This window comes from Sorghum bicolor, chromosome 4 (assembly GCF_000003195.3).
Source record: "Sorghum bicolor cultivar BTx623 chromosome 4, Sorghum_bicolor_NCBIv3, whole genome shotgun sequence".
NCBI classification, from domain to species: Eukaryota; Viridiplantae; Streptophyta; class Magnoliopsida; order Poales; family Poaceae; genus Sorghum; species Sorghum bicolor.
The window spans coordinates 345,364-360,159 of record NC_012873.2 but is presented as its reverse complement, the minus strand read 5'-3'; the positions used below and the strand labels follow the sequence as shown (position 1 = coordinate 360,159).

The 14,796-nt window shown below is 39.8% G+C and overlaps 3 protein-coding genes across 7 annotated transcripts; all 3 read right to left on the bottom strand.

Annotated features, from left to right (window-relative positions):
• On the bottom strand, positions 2,769-5,603 carry LOC8085166 (RNA-binding protein 48). 4 transcript variants are annotated; one of them, XM_021459202.1, is made up of 8 exons: positions 5,132-5,352; positions 4,966-5,049; positions 4,791-4,871; positions 4,104-4,243; positions 3,882-3,972; positions 3,650-3,719; positions 3,268-3,330; positions 2,769-3,195 (listed from the first exon to the last, which is right to left on the bottom strand). In XM_021459202.1, exons 1-8 carry the CDS (start codon positions 5,191-5,193, stop codon positions 3,118-3,120), a joined length of 669 nt encoding a protein of 222 aa, XP_021314877.1. In that variant the 5' UTR covers positions 5,194-5,352; the 3' UTR covers positions 2,769-3,117. The 4 variants fall into 4 exon arrangements, 2 of the variants coding, with proteins under 2 accessions (XP_021314877.1, XP_021314878.1); XR_002452272.1 differs by adding an exon at positions 5,464-5,603 and having other exon boundaries at positions 3,180-3,195; positions 3,650-3,972; positions 5,132-5,364; XR_002452273.1 differs by lacking the exon at positions 2,769-3,195 and adding an exon at positions 5,464-5,603 and having other exon boundaries at positions 4,192-4,243; positions 5,132-5,364.
• LOC8085165 lies at positions 5,555-8,890 on the bottom strand. Its single transcript, XM_002451304.2, has 9 exons — positions 8,514-8,890; positions 8,363-8,429; positions 8,142-8,219; positions 7,518-7,570; positions 7,076-7,159; positions 6,924-6,976; positions 6,773-6,837; positions 6,600-6,658; positions 5,555-6,026 (listed from the first exon to the last, which is right to left on the bottom strand). The coding sequence occupies exons 1-9, from the start codon at positions 8,808-8,810 to the stop codon at positions 5,937-5,939; spliced, it is 846 nt and encodes a 281-aa protein (XP_002451349.1). The 5' UTR covers positions 8,811-8,890; the 3' UTR covers positions 5,555-5,936.
• On the bottom strand, positions 9,457-13,381 carry LOC8066480 (putative nitric oxide synthase). Of its 2 annotated transcripts, none has more exons than XM_021459201.1 (13): positions 12,890-13,381; positions 12,580-12,765; positions 12,415-12,501; positions 12,248-12,327; positions 12,085-12,166; positions 11,953-11,973; positions 11,668-11,713; positions 11,426-11,544; positions 10,945-11,058; positions 10,782-10,856; positions 10,594-10,683; positions 10,239-10,348; positions 9,457-10,134 (listed from the first exon to the last, which is right to left on the bottom strand). In XM_021459201.1, the coding sequence occupies exons 1-13, from the start codon at positions 13,262-13,264 to the stop codon at positions 10,110-10,112; spliced, it is 1,410 nt and encodes a 469-aa protein (XP_021314876.1). In that variant the 5' UTR covers positions 13,265-13,381; the 3' UTR covers positions 9,457-10,109. The 2 variants fall into 2 exon arrangements, with proteins under 2 accessions (XP_021314876.1, XP_002451348.1); XM_002451303.2 differs by having other exon boundaries at positions 9,457-10,020; positions 12,890-13,377.

Here is a 14,796-nt window from a genome sequence, read left to right as displayed (position 1 = left end):
TTCTATATATATGTTGTTTACGTAGTATATATTTAGTGTTCTATGTTGTGTTTTGTCATGTTCACGTAAATACATGTGATGTTTCTTATGGTGTTCACTTAGTATACATGTGATGTTCTACAACGTATTTAGTGATGTTCATGTATTATATATATGCAGATGTTCTATAATATATTTAGTGATATTCTACAGTATATTTAGTGATATTTACTTAGCATACATGTGATGTTCGATGTTCTACTTAGTGATGTTTATGTAATGTTCTATAATATATTTAGTGATATTTTATGATATTTTTCTATGATGTTCACTCAATATATATGTGATGTTCTATGACGTATTTAGTGATGTTCACATATTATATATGTAATGTTCTATAATGTATTTAATGATATTCTATGATGTATTTAATAATGTTATTGTTCTATAAATATATTTACGATATTTGAAAAGTAACCCTTTGATATTATTCCAAAATTTTCTCCATTATGTGTTTTATTTTTCCCTATGCTTTTTGCTCTAGATTTTATTATTTATTATTATCTATGTTATGTATTTATTTATTTTTATGTATATTGTAATATCAGTTTTATAAACCGAAAACCAAAATACTATTCTTATAAACATTGAAACCTAGAATATTGTCTTTACTTAATAAAACAAAATATTTTATCTTTATAAGATAAATATCCATCAATAAAATTTTATCTAAATATATCCATGTGTGATCTTGTTTTGAAGAATTTATTATAGGAAATTTAATGGTGCAATTGGAATTTAATTTAGACTCCGGTTTAGGAGTTATGACTTTTCTAATTACTTAAAAATAGTTTTACATGCGTGGGTGGGTGGGGCTTGCGTTGATGGGATAGTGTGTCATCTATGCGGGTTGTGTCCTTTTGTGCTCCTTGCCTATGGTATAGAGATAGGATGAGCGGAGTAAAAAAGACTACCGAAGAAGACAGGAGTCGTGGCTTCACCACGGGTGTGGTAGATGGGCCATCTTCGTAATTTTTAGTTGTAGAGATTTAGGAGTTATGACTTTTTTAATTACTTAAAAATTTTTTTGCATGCGTGGGTGAGTGGGGCCTGCGTAGATGGGATAGCGTGTCATCCATGCGGGTTGTGTCCTTTTGTGCTTCTTGTCTACAGTGTAGAGATAGGATGAGCGAAGTAAAAAAGACCACCGAAGAAGACAGGAGCCGTGGCTTCACCACGAGTGTGGTAGACAGGTCCTCTTCGTAATTTTAGTTGTAGAGATTGTTTGCCATTATATGAGCATGTTTCATATATGCGGCTAGTTACTAGTTGAGATTAAAAATTATTCAATAACTAGTTGAAGGTTTGACTAAATTAATTCACTTGTTTGAATGTACATGAGTTAATTTTAAGGGGATGTTTAATCCAAGGCCTGGCACATTGGACATTCAAATGCTAATTAGAGCTGATTATAAAACTAATTGTACAAGAGTAGACTAATTAACGAGGCAAATTTATTAAATCTAATTAGTCTATAATTAGCATATATTTACTATAGCACCACATTGTCAAAACGTAAACTAATTAGGCTTAATAGATTCGTCTCGTATATTATTCTCAATTCGTATAATTAGTCTATTTAATACTACAAATTAGAGTCAAATATCCGATATGATAGGGACTAAACTTAGAGTGGGAACTAAACACCCCTTAGTCAACTAGCAATTAGCTTTTATATCTATATCAAATATACGCATGTCGCAATGCTTAATGCTGATTTTTACCGTTCTCCAATTCATGTCCTTCCTCTTCGCACATTTTTAGCCACATGGGACCAATACATATGTAATTGAATTTTGACCTGAGCCTCCAACTCATTTTTTTCCTCACAGACGCTAGAGAGCTACACATCTTTTATACTCCTTATATATTCTAAATTGTGAAACGGGAGAAATACTAGAGAAAGAAATAAAGGAGGTAAAGAACCACATACAAAAGCAACCACTTCGATGTCCTCTAGAAAGCTGAAAAAGGGTAAAAAAAAATAAAATAAAAAATGCAACCCCCCTTTGTTTCTCCTCTATCTCCCTTGAGCTTTTGACGATGTTGTGCACTATTTGTCGTTAGTGGTGAAGCTAAAGCAAATTAGAGAAATGTGCACTTATCTTATGAATACATAGATTTATGCTACTGAGAATGCATATATGGTGACAATCTAAAAAAAAGCACCGTTTTCACAAATTTTGAGGGTGCATTTGCACCGCTAACGACTACTACAAGCTTCGCCCCTATCTACCGTCGTTTGATCCAACTTTTGTTCAATCAATCACGTAGCTAGGGGAAGGAAGGCAACACAAGTTTTAGATAATTTCGTAATTACATTCTAGTATTATTCTTATATATTATAGAGTAATGGGCTAACGGCCAAATGCGTGCAGCGAAGAACGTTTTCAAAACATTTAGTTATTCTTATGAGTTTACGACCAGATGTTTTCAATCCGACAATCTCGTCCTACATCCTCAATCGGATCGGGTGCCCTAGGAGAGTGCATGAGCAAGTGGTTTTTCCGATACCAAAATCCGGCATGAAATAGACATATTCACAGCATTACAACAAATAATAGGCATGCCAATATCTCGTCCTACTTCACCGTCATTTGGATTTTAACCAATGTGACAAGTAGCACGTTTAATCAGCACAAGACCGTCCTTCCAACTTTGTTCTGCATATCAAAACGCACTGTGTCCACAGATAGCATGCCAAAGCGGGAAGATAAAATGGAATAAAATGGTCTCAAAACAATGCCCAACTCTAGGCATGTCTCACTGTACCCTCGCATCCGAGGGATGTCAATATAAATATGAGAATTCTGATGTAATTGATTGCAAGAGTAACAGATATTTTATAATGCTAACATTACAGCTCGAAAAATAACTAAAAGAAAGGCATTTTATTGCGGCAACTCTAGCTAACTGCATAGCACAACACCACCACCCTGAAACATAAATAACTTAATGACAGAGTAAGTGAGCGAAAAAAAAGGATAGAAATAAAGGCTATCAAAATTCTGGTATGTCATGTTAACATCAACACTACCCCAAAACATTTGAATGCGTGTTCAGCATTATCTGCCAATATCAAATTCGCCTGCGGTTATCGACCCTTGGTTTCTTGGATGCTGCTGAAGTACTGGAATTATCACCACCAGATTGTATCTGGCATTTTTTAAGGAGCAAACTTTTAGCTTATTGGCATAGTTGTAAGTCACTGCAGACGAAAGTATTTACCTTATCAAGCTTCTCTCTGACTAGCTTTACAGTAGCATTCATCGACTCGGATGGAAAATAATCCTACAAACAAAATGAACATTTATCCATATATTGGTAAAGTAGCATTCAACTTAAGGAAAGGAAACCAAGACCAAGTGCAAAGCTACTAGAGTGGTAACCTACATTAAACAGGTTTGCAATACATATTAGCACGGCAGGATCTCCACAAAAGTTAGACGTTTTGGCCCTTACCGGGTACTTTGCTTAAGTGAAGATGTTTGTGTTCGAGTACTAAATATCTTAGTTGACCAAAGTTGACTAGTTTGCATTGATTAGTAACCTTAAATTTATCAGCAAATGATTTCAAGGTAATTAGATTGAACATATTTTTACCGCATACCTTATCTGAGGGCACATGACTGAAACGAGGATCTTCAATATGAGAAGTATGAATTGTCTTCATATATGCCCTGAATATGTGTAAAATGAATCTTACGAGAAAAATCAGGCTGATACTTTTACACTGTGCTCGAGAGAACAGTTAGATTGAAGAGTTTCGGCCTAGCTGTCATAGTTTCACAACATCCACACGTTATACTGAAATTAGCAAAGCCAGTGTCAAGAATACAAACCTCTTATTAGAGTTCAGCTGGTGGTGATTCCCACTAGATGATCCCTGAGCTGGAGAGTACTGAGATGTCCCTTCAGGTCTGCCAGCAGATGCTGGAAATGGGGAAAAAAATTCAATCCAAGTTACCGGTGTAAATAAATTAGCAATGCTCACAGTAGTTTTGTGTTGCTGTCAAAATACTAAATACAAAGCTTAGACACCAAAAAGTAAAGTGGTGGCACACATTTTATTCGGCCAAGGACTTCTTTTCTCCTAGCTTCCAGTTTCTCCTTGGTGTCTAGAAGACTTTCAAACTGAGGAGCGTAGGTCACCTGCAGGCGGTTGCCAAGAAATACAGACTCGTCAAGCTTCCTCTTTGCAAACCTGCAGCATGAGAGCACCAATTTCACATTTCAAATGGAGGCCGCTGATTCTGGACTTTTACCACGAGAAAAGATGTCGACAGTTGGCAGCGGATAAGGTCGAGCTTTAATGCTAGCAACTGGACCGCAAGATGTGAATTGAATCCACATTTAGTGGATCAAATTGTATGATGGCGTGACTGAATATATACATGGATTTTATGACCCAATGGACTTTTGTGGTTCAGTTAAACACTAAGTAGTTGTTATGTTCTCTTGATTGAAGCCTGGTGAACAATAAGCATAAACTGAACATTATCCCAAGTTGGATTGAAGAAAGATGAAGCTTAGGTGGCCAAGCAGGCTGCAATAGGCTATATCATCGAGCCATTCTTGTGAACCGCAGCAGTTAGGGTTGGTAGGCCACAGAAAACACAGGGCAGTTTCATTGCCCTGTGCTGTTATTACAGTCCAAGAACACCTGAACTGGTATATCAGCACAGAGTCCACACCACGTGAGTGGAAAATGCCAACGGATGTAGACGGTGGTACGAAATGAATCGCCTCACCTGGCGTTGTTGACCTGAGAGAACTTGACGAAGAAGACGTCGGTGTAGGGCTCACAGTCCTCTGCATCCATGGGCGTGCACCTGACACCCAAGGGTGGGTAATCAATCGACTAATAAGCAATTCGAATACAGGGTCACAGGAGGAGCGAGAGAGAGAAGAAGAGGTGAGACTGACTCCTCCACGGGGCCGTACGTCCCGAAGAGATTGGCGAGGTCGTCGCCGCATCCGAGTGACGGCACGTTGCGCACGATCAGGTACCTGCAGACAGGAGCACGAGCAACCACCAACCATGAGCTAGGGCAAGCCAGGTCCGGAGAGCAACACCAACACTACCGTGTACCTGGACTCGTCGCAGACGGTGTAGACGCGCACGGCGGCTGGCTCGTCGCGGTCGCGAGGCATCTCGAGTTTTCGACCGGCGCCGCGCAGAGGGGGCGGACGCGGCGGTGCCGCTGGAGCTGGGCCTGGGCCTTTGCGAGAAGGAAGCGTCGTCCGCCGGAGCCCGGAGATTTTCAGACGAAGGAAGGCGCGCTGAAAGGCCTCATGCGTAGTAAACAGAGGAGCCGGAGGAACCTAAGAGACAAACCACCGCTTGATGGCGTAATTCAAGCTTTTTCTGCAAACTTTGCAACGAAAATGTTTGAAATGAAGCTAAATTTTCAGCAAACGTACATATAACGACTGAAACAAGAAGCACGAGTCTCTCTCATTACTCATTAATAGTAAATGCAAGGTCAGTAGCTCGCATGATTCCAACCAAAAATTCATTCCACTTTCCGAAGATTTCATTTCACATCACGGACATTTAGGTATTAAGCTTTTTTTTTTTCTCTGTCATACATTAGAGATGGCAACAAGCAGTTGGAAATAACATATGCCAGCTGATGGCGGTGAACATGTCAATAGGCAAACAAAAAAAAATTGCAAAATGTCATCTGTTACTCTGGTTTCAATGATGTTGCTTCTGCGACATTAGGCAGCAGCAGCAGCAGCAGCACAATTACAAATCTGCACGGGTGACAAAACTTATTCTTTTCTCATTTTTCTCGAAACCAAGTGGGCAGTATAGCGTTCACCATAGAACCTGCCTTCCTTCACAAAAATCTGATACAATGGACCCTCAGAACAACTGGCTGGAGGGGCAGTCAGATGGGGACACCGTAATTCACAATCTTCGTGAGGGCGGCATTAAGCACTCGCTTCTCCTTCTTAACCTGGGAAGCTAGGCCAGATATCTGCAACACAGGAGAAAAGACAACCTCTGCTATGAGTATAGATAACAGAAGCCACCCAGCTTCAAGAATAAAAAATATTCAGAGGATGCTGCGTCATGGTCATCCACTCATCCATAGGATAATGCTGCAAGTGCATACCACAGTTTTACTACATGAGATGTAATAAGCGGTCAGGAACAGTCAGTAAAATATAAATTGCTATGACAAAGTGTGTATTTCTGAAAAGAGGCCGAACTGCAATAAATAGCAGCTCATGTATGTAGGTTAAGATAAGAAAGCAATCACTAAGAAAACTAAATGTACTTTTCTATTTACGAGCTTCTGAGCGATCCAACAACATTAGACATCCCATGTTCCCATATATACAAATGGTGCACTGCTTAACAAAATTCATTCTCAAGCACATATCCATGTCAGGAGCAACTAGTAAGACTGCCAAGAAAAGGCTTCAATGCATTTTACAATACAGACTGTGGAGTAGTGTGTTATTAAAAACTCTAAATTGGCTAGAAAAATCCCAGATCGATTCCTATAAACATCACCATGTCCAAAGATACATGCAGATTTACTAACCTCCGATCGAAATTCAGATGCATGTGCTCTGGGAAGCTGATCAATAATTCCCTTCAGACCTGAGAAGACACATTTCATCAAAAATGCAAAATTCAGGATAAAACAATCTCCATACCAGGAATCAAATGTCACGAGCACAACACAAAACACTAATATAGAGAAATCTTACACACCTACTGCATGGTTTTCAATATCTCTAATCTCACTCAGCTCATGTTGAATGGAACGCCCTTCTTCCCTAATAAAAGAGAAAGTACGTCCCATGTTATATAGAGTAATAAGGACAGAAATAAATGATAGAGGGGGGGGGGGGGGGGGGGATGCCTGAGTGTATTCCATCCTTTCTGAAATCTTTTCTCTGCGGTTGCTGCTCTATCCTGGATTCCAGTATGCATTGAATCAGTCATGGATACCATATAAAGTTAAGAGAGACAAACTAACAAATCGTTCAATTATCTTCAAATGAAAAAAATTACCAACAGTTTTTGACGTTCATTGGATACAAGATTCACAGTCTGCCGCATGTGATTCACTTCAGCTTGTACGCCAGAAAGTAGGGTCTATAGTATGAAAAAACAAAATTTATGTTATATTATCAACCTGATTCATACCATTTTTTAGGGAAGAAACAAACTTGCAAACATCATTTGATTTTATTCTGACTTGCTATATGAACGTCATCAATCATGTTCAGGGAAACAACAGGTAAATGTATCCAAACACTAGATGTAAATTATAAGAATGTAGTCATAGGTTAATAGATAGCCCCACCTAGGAAGAGGAGGACTTCTAAGCAAGATGGTCAATTAACTTGAAATAGTATGAATCAAGAAAGATGGTTAATTAACTTTGAAGAGCATGTATCTATCAAGTCACAGGAAGTATATGTGCTAATCAAAAGGACATAGGGTGCTTTACCTCCTTGCTAACAAACATGCGCCGTACTCGTTGAATAAGGTAGCTCCTTGGCCCTGCAAGGATTCATTCATATTCCATTTAGTATAGAAATGCCCATTTAAGCCTTCTTGAAATTATATTGGAACAAATGTTGACTGAATCAGCAAGGTTACTACCTTGAGCTATGTACCATGAAATACTAGGCAACTAAGTCGAGGTTGGATAGTTTGAACAAAACTTGCAACAGCTTTAATCAATTTCATAATTCCCAAATCATCGAAGTAATTTTTCAAAGTTTTTTTAAACCAACCAGAACAAGATGTGTGCATCATATTCTAAGAAGATGGAATATATTGACTCGGCTAAGGTCTCAAAACATTTCATTCATTTGCAAGAACACAGCAAAGGATCAATTCTAGAGTATCAAAAGTACATTCAAGTTAAAGAAAACAATTTGGTTTAGCATGTGGTAATAATGAGCTCAATGTTCTTCAAGTGCATTGTGTGGATAGAAACCCCTCATGCAAATACTAAATTACATTGTGCATTAGCAAAAGGAACCAATGAAAGTACAATGCAAACAGCTTAAATCCATTCAATATAGCACCACAGAACAATGAAGTTGTTGCAAGGAAAACATATTACTTTTGAAAAGGACAATCCCTGCAAGGGTTGCAGAACCTGCAGCAATGCCTGGATTCATTATCGCCATGACAACGCCCTCTGCAACCATTATAAACATTCAATGCTTGAGAAAAAAATTAAAACAATAACATAATTTCCCCAACAAAGATGAACATCATCTACGAGGACATCAAATTAAGAGGAATCCCGAACTATCTGATCTTTACGCAGCAAAACGGCACCTTTGATCTTGCTAAACACAATCTGCTCGTGAGCAGAGTACTCCTTCTTCACCCATTCCAGCTCTTCCTGCGAACAGGACAGCGAAAGGGTTTGAGTTTTCACCAAATGGTGCTTAGATCGAACGAAGCGAGGGGAATGGGCGGCCATCACCTTCGCGATGAGGGTGAGGTCGGAGGCGGCCGCGTAGGCGGAGGACGCAGCCGTGGAGGAAGCAGAAGCCGCCGCGGAGGCGGATGAGGTGGCCAAGGTGGTGGCGGAGGCTAGGGCAGCCTTGGCGGCGTCGGCCTTCTCGGTGCCGAAGGTCTCCGCCCAGCGGGTGAAGTCTGCGGCCGCGGCCGCCGCGGAGGCGGCAGAGGAGGCGACCATGGAGGAGATGGAACCGTTCTCCGGCTGCGGAGGAGGCGGCGGCGGCGGCGAGTCGCCGGAGCTCGTGGGCGCGTCGGCCATGGTGGTGCGGGTCTGTGCGTCGGACGGATCCAATGGGCTGAATTCAACGAGGAACTGGGAATACGCTTCCTGGCTTTGTATACGTACTCTAAATTAGCGTCATGGCACAACTAAAATTTGGCGGTTATATGGCCAAAAAGGGCAAAGGGCAAACCAAAACTGTTTTGTTGCCGAAGTTAACAGCCTGTTTAGGCCTTCTTTAGTTCGCAATTTTTTTTCGCTTTTGCTACTGTAGTACTTTTGTTTGTATTTAACAATTATTGTCCAATCATGAACTAACTAGGCTCAAAAAAATTCATCTCCTAAATTACAGGCAAACTATGCAATTAGTTTTTGTTTTCATCTATATTTAATGTTACATGCATACGTCCAAAAATCAATGTGACGGGGAATCTTGAAAAATTTTAGAAATTAAACCGGGTCTTAGTTCTCATAAAATGCAAAATATCAACTACTTTGAAATGATAAAATGCATTCAAAATGCAATAAATTATGGCCTCTAGAAGCTCTTTTGAGTTTTTTTAGCCTCTTAAGACCAAAATCTATAATAAAGAATGACAACCATTTTGCTAAAAATTTTACATGGTGTTTAGTTTTATTATACAAAATGATGGACCAAAACCTAAAAATTTTTAAGATAAAAAGAGAATTAAACAGCTCCTAAATTGCTAATTGTTATGAATCTCTTCGATGGCTTGTTGGTAAGCTCCTTCATTTAGAGTACATGTACAGCACGTACTGGAGGATTCTTTTCCTCATGGCCTTCTGAAGCATGTGCTAGATAGACACTAGAGACATTTATTCAAAATTTGTTTTCTGAATCCACCTTATCACCTGATCCTAACACTAGTCGTGCCAACATCATCTCATCATAGCATATAACTTTGTGCTAAATATTTGGATTACACAAAACTGTACTACTGCTAGAGAAATAGGTAGAGAACCAGAGCAGCATCAGTAGTGCCATTTAGGCCTCAACTCCTCTTCTTCCTCTGTGAGCTCTTGATACTGGTACCATTGCGACGCTGCTTTACCAACAGGCAATGGGGGGCGGACGAAGACCTCAACCGGTTTGGGTACATGTACTACCAGATGCAGCTCACCGCCATCGTATTCTTCCTCGACATTGTCATCAGAGCTGTTTGAGGGCACGCCTGATGGCTCCACAGAAATCCACCCAAGCCCAGAGATCGCGATGTCACAAGCAGGCCTACAGATCAGGTTCTTAAGCCCAGTAATCAAGGAATCACCTTCTTAAATTAGTACTATACAAAAATGCAACTGCTCCCATTTCACTTGTTATCCAGACAAGATATTCCTCCATCTTCACAGTAAAAGGAGGCTAGCTTCAATAAATTACTCATGCAGTTTTGACCATAAATGAATGATGAGCAAAGCTATGGCACCACCATTACTTGCAAACATTACCTGTCACGTTCCTCATACTTTATCTTCAACTCGCGAACACCTTGAAGCCCTTGCCATCCTTCAGCTCTCTCCTTACCAGTTGGTGGAGTCAATGTAACTCCAACTTCAGTCTGGAAAGTGAAAAAAAAAAACAAGACAGAAATAAAATGAAATCATCATTGTTTCAGATGACCTTATTTAGATGCATGTAAGTTTTGAAGAGCATGGTTAAACACATAGAGTTTTGCAGGACACAATTCAGAGCTGTGATTAGAAAGAGGAGAAGAAGGAGAAGCAACTCTCTCTTTCTAAGCCAAATAGAATATAGCTGGTGGTATCAGACAATGAACTTTCATACCAATTAGCATAGGCATACCTCGTAAAATTGATCTGCTTCTGTTGTCGGGACCATATTAATCTTTAGCTTCTTGGGCCCATAGAATGTCAGCCGTGCGCGTGGAAGAGCCTATGTCATTCATTCATTGACAATTACAGCTTACAGGGGAGAATTAGAACATGATAAGAAAACAATATATCAAAGATGAAGTTCAGCTCATTAGGTACCTTGACAACATCAATGCGGACTAGCCCAGCCCAGAATAATGAATTCCCACTCAATTCAACATCTGTATCATTAGCCTGAACATAACATCATGTTCTGAAGAAAAAGATTAGTGTGCAAATTTTGAGAAAGGAACATGTGCTCAACCGAATGAAATATACATACGGGAAAACATCGCCCTTTCAAACGACTTTGTGGTGCAAGAGAAGGCAGATCATCAGCATGGATAACTGCTGCCTGCCTATGGTGAAGGTGGACTCCAGGTGTATCATACAATTTCTGTGCACAAAGATTCAGGAATATGTTAGTAGATTTCAAAAGTTCAAATTGGATCTCAAAGTAGAAGATACAGAACATCGGGATGTTATCAGAGACAACACATATTTTGGAGCAGTTCATATTGAGCACTGTGCATGCATACAAACAATTGTATTGCATCAAAGGGTCATGATAAGACACACCTTTAGTAGTATAGACACATCTATGTTGGTTAGCCAAAGATTTTTTTATTTAAGAATTTTCAGCAAGCACAGATTTAAATAATTGTTAGTATAGCTATATCAACAAAGTGTGTGGAACAGGCTAGCAACTAAAGTTAACATATACATATCCTTTCAGAGGACCAACTAGCCAAACAGAATCATACCCCTCCGCCTAAAAATGCTTCAATTTGAATAGGGCCAAGGGTTGTTCCAGGAACAGCAGACTGTATAGGCTTGTATTTTTGAGCTGCCGCTGCCACCGGATCCTTGTATGCCATTGTTCCTACAACAGAAGGATCTCCAACAATTAGTGTAGTATATAAGAAAAAGAACGAGCAGCATTGTTCAAATGGTAACTGCTACATAAATGGATAGAAGACAAATATTAACAACAGGAAAGGCATACTTAGCATTGCACTGATAAATGCAGATTTCCCAACATTTGCAGAACCCTGCAACAGAGTATGATTTAGGTCAGATATAGCTACACTAGCCGACAGGCAGAAACACGACTCACATTCTTCAATGTTGTATTGCCTGAATTACTGAATTTTGTTAAATTTCTACAGGCAGCAGTGTCAATTGCATATACAATATAATACACGTATCTCTGAACAGAAATTACACCCCTATTTTCTGCCCCCACCATTTAAAGAAGAAGAACAACAAAATGAACGTGATGAGTGCTTACCAGTATATATACATCTCGGCCCTAATAATACAATAAAAAGAAACATCAGTCAGAATCGTGAAATGTAGAACAAGCAGGGACACTAAGGACAGTCTAACTGCAATAACCACAAAAATAAACAGAAATGCCGACCTTCTTTTCCTGTTGAATCTCTGATATAACCCCTGTGATACCGACCAGTGACTTTGAGCTTGTCAAATGGACACTAAGGACACTGCATATAACAAATTCAAATTATTCAGGTCATTTGATGAAAGTACTGTGAAATAAGGAATGGTACGGAAGTGATTCCTACTTAAGCTTCTTCTTGACAACTGACTCGACAACCCAGTCGCCTATGCAATTCAAATCAGTGTCTCTGGGAAGGAGATCAACCTAGGAACGAAGTAGCTTTAGTTGTCAGATGATAGTGATGAAAAAAAACAGGACAGTATAGAAAAACTGATTGTATAAAACAATCACCTTTGTTATCACAAGAATAATCGGATTTGCACCAGCAAAGTCACGTACTCGTGCCAGGAAACTCCCATTGAAGTCAACGATGTCAACCTTCACATAGAAGCTAGAATGAGTGAGCAGAGAAAGGAGCTGAGGCGAGAGAATCAAGCGATATGGCAAGTTGTTTACCAATTTGACTATCAGTGCTTTCTCGTGACGGAGGTATGACAGCTTCTCCCTGAGCTGTTCCGCAGAAACAAACTGCTTGCCCCCAGGATAACCGCCGTGGCCACCAACAGCAGTGACCATGTGGCCATGAGAGAGCAGCTTGCACCTTCCACATAGAACGGTTCTCAGTTGGTGGTGCCTCTTTTTCTGCTCATCAGACAAGAAATGAAATGCTGTCATTCTCTGCTCCGAGGAAGACTACGAATGGATGAATGCAGTGGCCGGTCGGCTAGTGGAGCGAAAAGGGAAGGGAAGAAGCGTCGGTGATTACCAGTTCGTACGTGTCGGGGTCTACGTATCCCGGCGCGGCCTCCTCCGCCGTCTGCAGCGGGGCGCCGCACCCGTAGCAAGAGGCGAGGCCGGAGGGCTTCCGCGACAGTGCCCGGCGCTTCTCCTTGCGTCGGCGGCGCCTGTCGGCGTCGTCGGGCGCGAGCACGCGCGCGGCGGCCTCGGTGGCCAGCTGGCGGCCGAGGAAGCGGTCGCCACGCGTGGGCGCGGCGGGCCCCGCGCCGTCAGGCGGGGCGGGCGGGGGAGCAGGAGCAGCGGCGACGGCGAGGGAGGTGCGGTGGGCGTGGGGCTTGAGCGGTGGAGGTGGTGGCGGTAGGGTTTTGGGGAAGGAGAGGAAGGGAAGGTGCGGCGACGCCATGGAGAAGGATGGACGACGGGCCGTGACCGTCGGCGGCGTGGCGGAGTAGAGCAGGGGAGGTCTCGTCTCCTTCCCTTATCCGGCCGGCGGAACGGAACGGAATCTTGGGGCGGCTTGGGCTTGGGCTTGTTGTCCGACCAGATCCAATTGAAATGAAATGAGATGGATCAAAATCAAATAGGCCCAGAACATCTCTGACTAAACCAAGGAATCACCTTTAAAAAAATATTTCTTATATTGTACATACTAGCAAATATACCCGTGCGTTGCAACTGGAGAAAAACATCAAATGAATGTTACATATCTATTTATATTTATATTTTTTTATAAAATTTAAATTCTACAATTTCTTTTATTTATAACCATGACATCTATGGTATTAGATAGTTAATATTTACAATAATATGTAACTTGGAGACATATTTGTTTAATAATAAAAATAGAAATTAGTCAAATCTTATCTTACTCTAATATTACCTCATAATATACCTTAGTATTATATTAAAACATGAGAAGTTTGTTGCTAGCTTTATTTTTTATTTAGATTAGGATTCCTATGAAATATGATATATCAGTTAAATGTATGTAAATTATGAACAAATAGGCTTATGAAGTGTTCATATGACATAACAACACATCGTGCAAAGATAGTGGAAGCATCCTCAAGCATAAATTTTGGTAAATTAGTAAATTAGTGAGATATGCAGGAATGGTGCTAAAACATTTACCAAGCATCACATTAAATAGGCTACCATAAAAATTTCATAATAATTGGAGCAGATAACTATAATTTCAATTTTACACTAAAAAGCATAGGCAAGCATCTCCAGCAAAAAATATACTAAAATTTATGATATTTTTTATCTACTGCATGGATTTATATATGTGGAGCTGAACAAAATTTATTTTGTAATTTTTAGATTTTTCTATAAATTACTACGTATTTATCCATTTTCAACCGATCAATTTTACACTAAAAAGCATAGGTAAGCATCTTCAGCAAAAAAAATATACTAAAAATTTGTGATATTTTTGTTTACTGCATGGATCTATATATGTGGAGCTGAACACAATTTATTTTATAATTTTTAGATTTTTCTATGAATTACTACGCATTTATCAATTTTGAACCGATTTAAAGAATAAAAGAAAAGTAAATTAATAGGATAAATACTTTGCATTTACGCCCCTATACTTTTTTTATTTTTAATGTGTTTAATGTGTATAGGAGATTTTATATTAGGAACCTTAAAAATATTTCTATTTTGTTTTTTTTCAACTACGGAAACCGGACGCTGTACGGGAGAGGCTAGGGACGGACTCGACCGGACACTCGACGTGGGAGGAGGATAAATTTTTGGCAGACTGAAATTTTCATGATTAAGTATTAGGGAGGGATAGATTAGACTAGCATAATAAATGTCCATACTAATCACTTTTATATATACATGATAAAAGAAAATCAAAATAGACGTACGTCTCAATGTAGGATAATTACCACAAAGCTAATATATAGAATAAATTTGCACGTA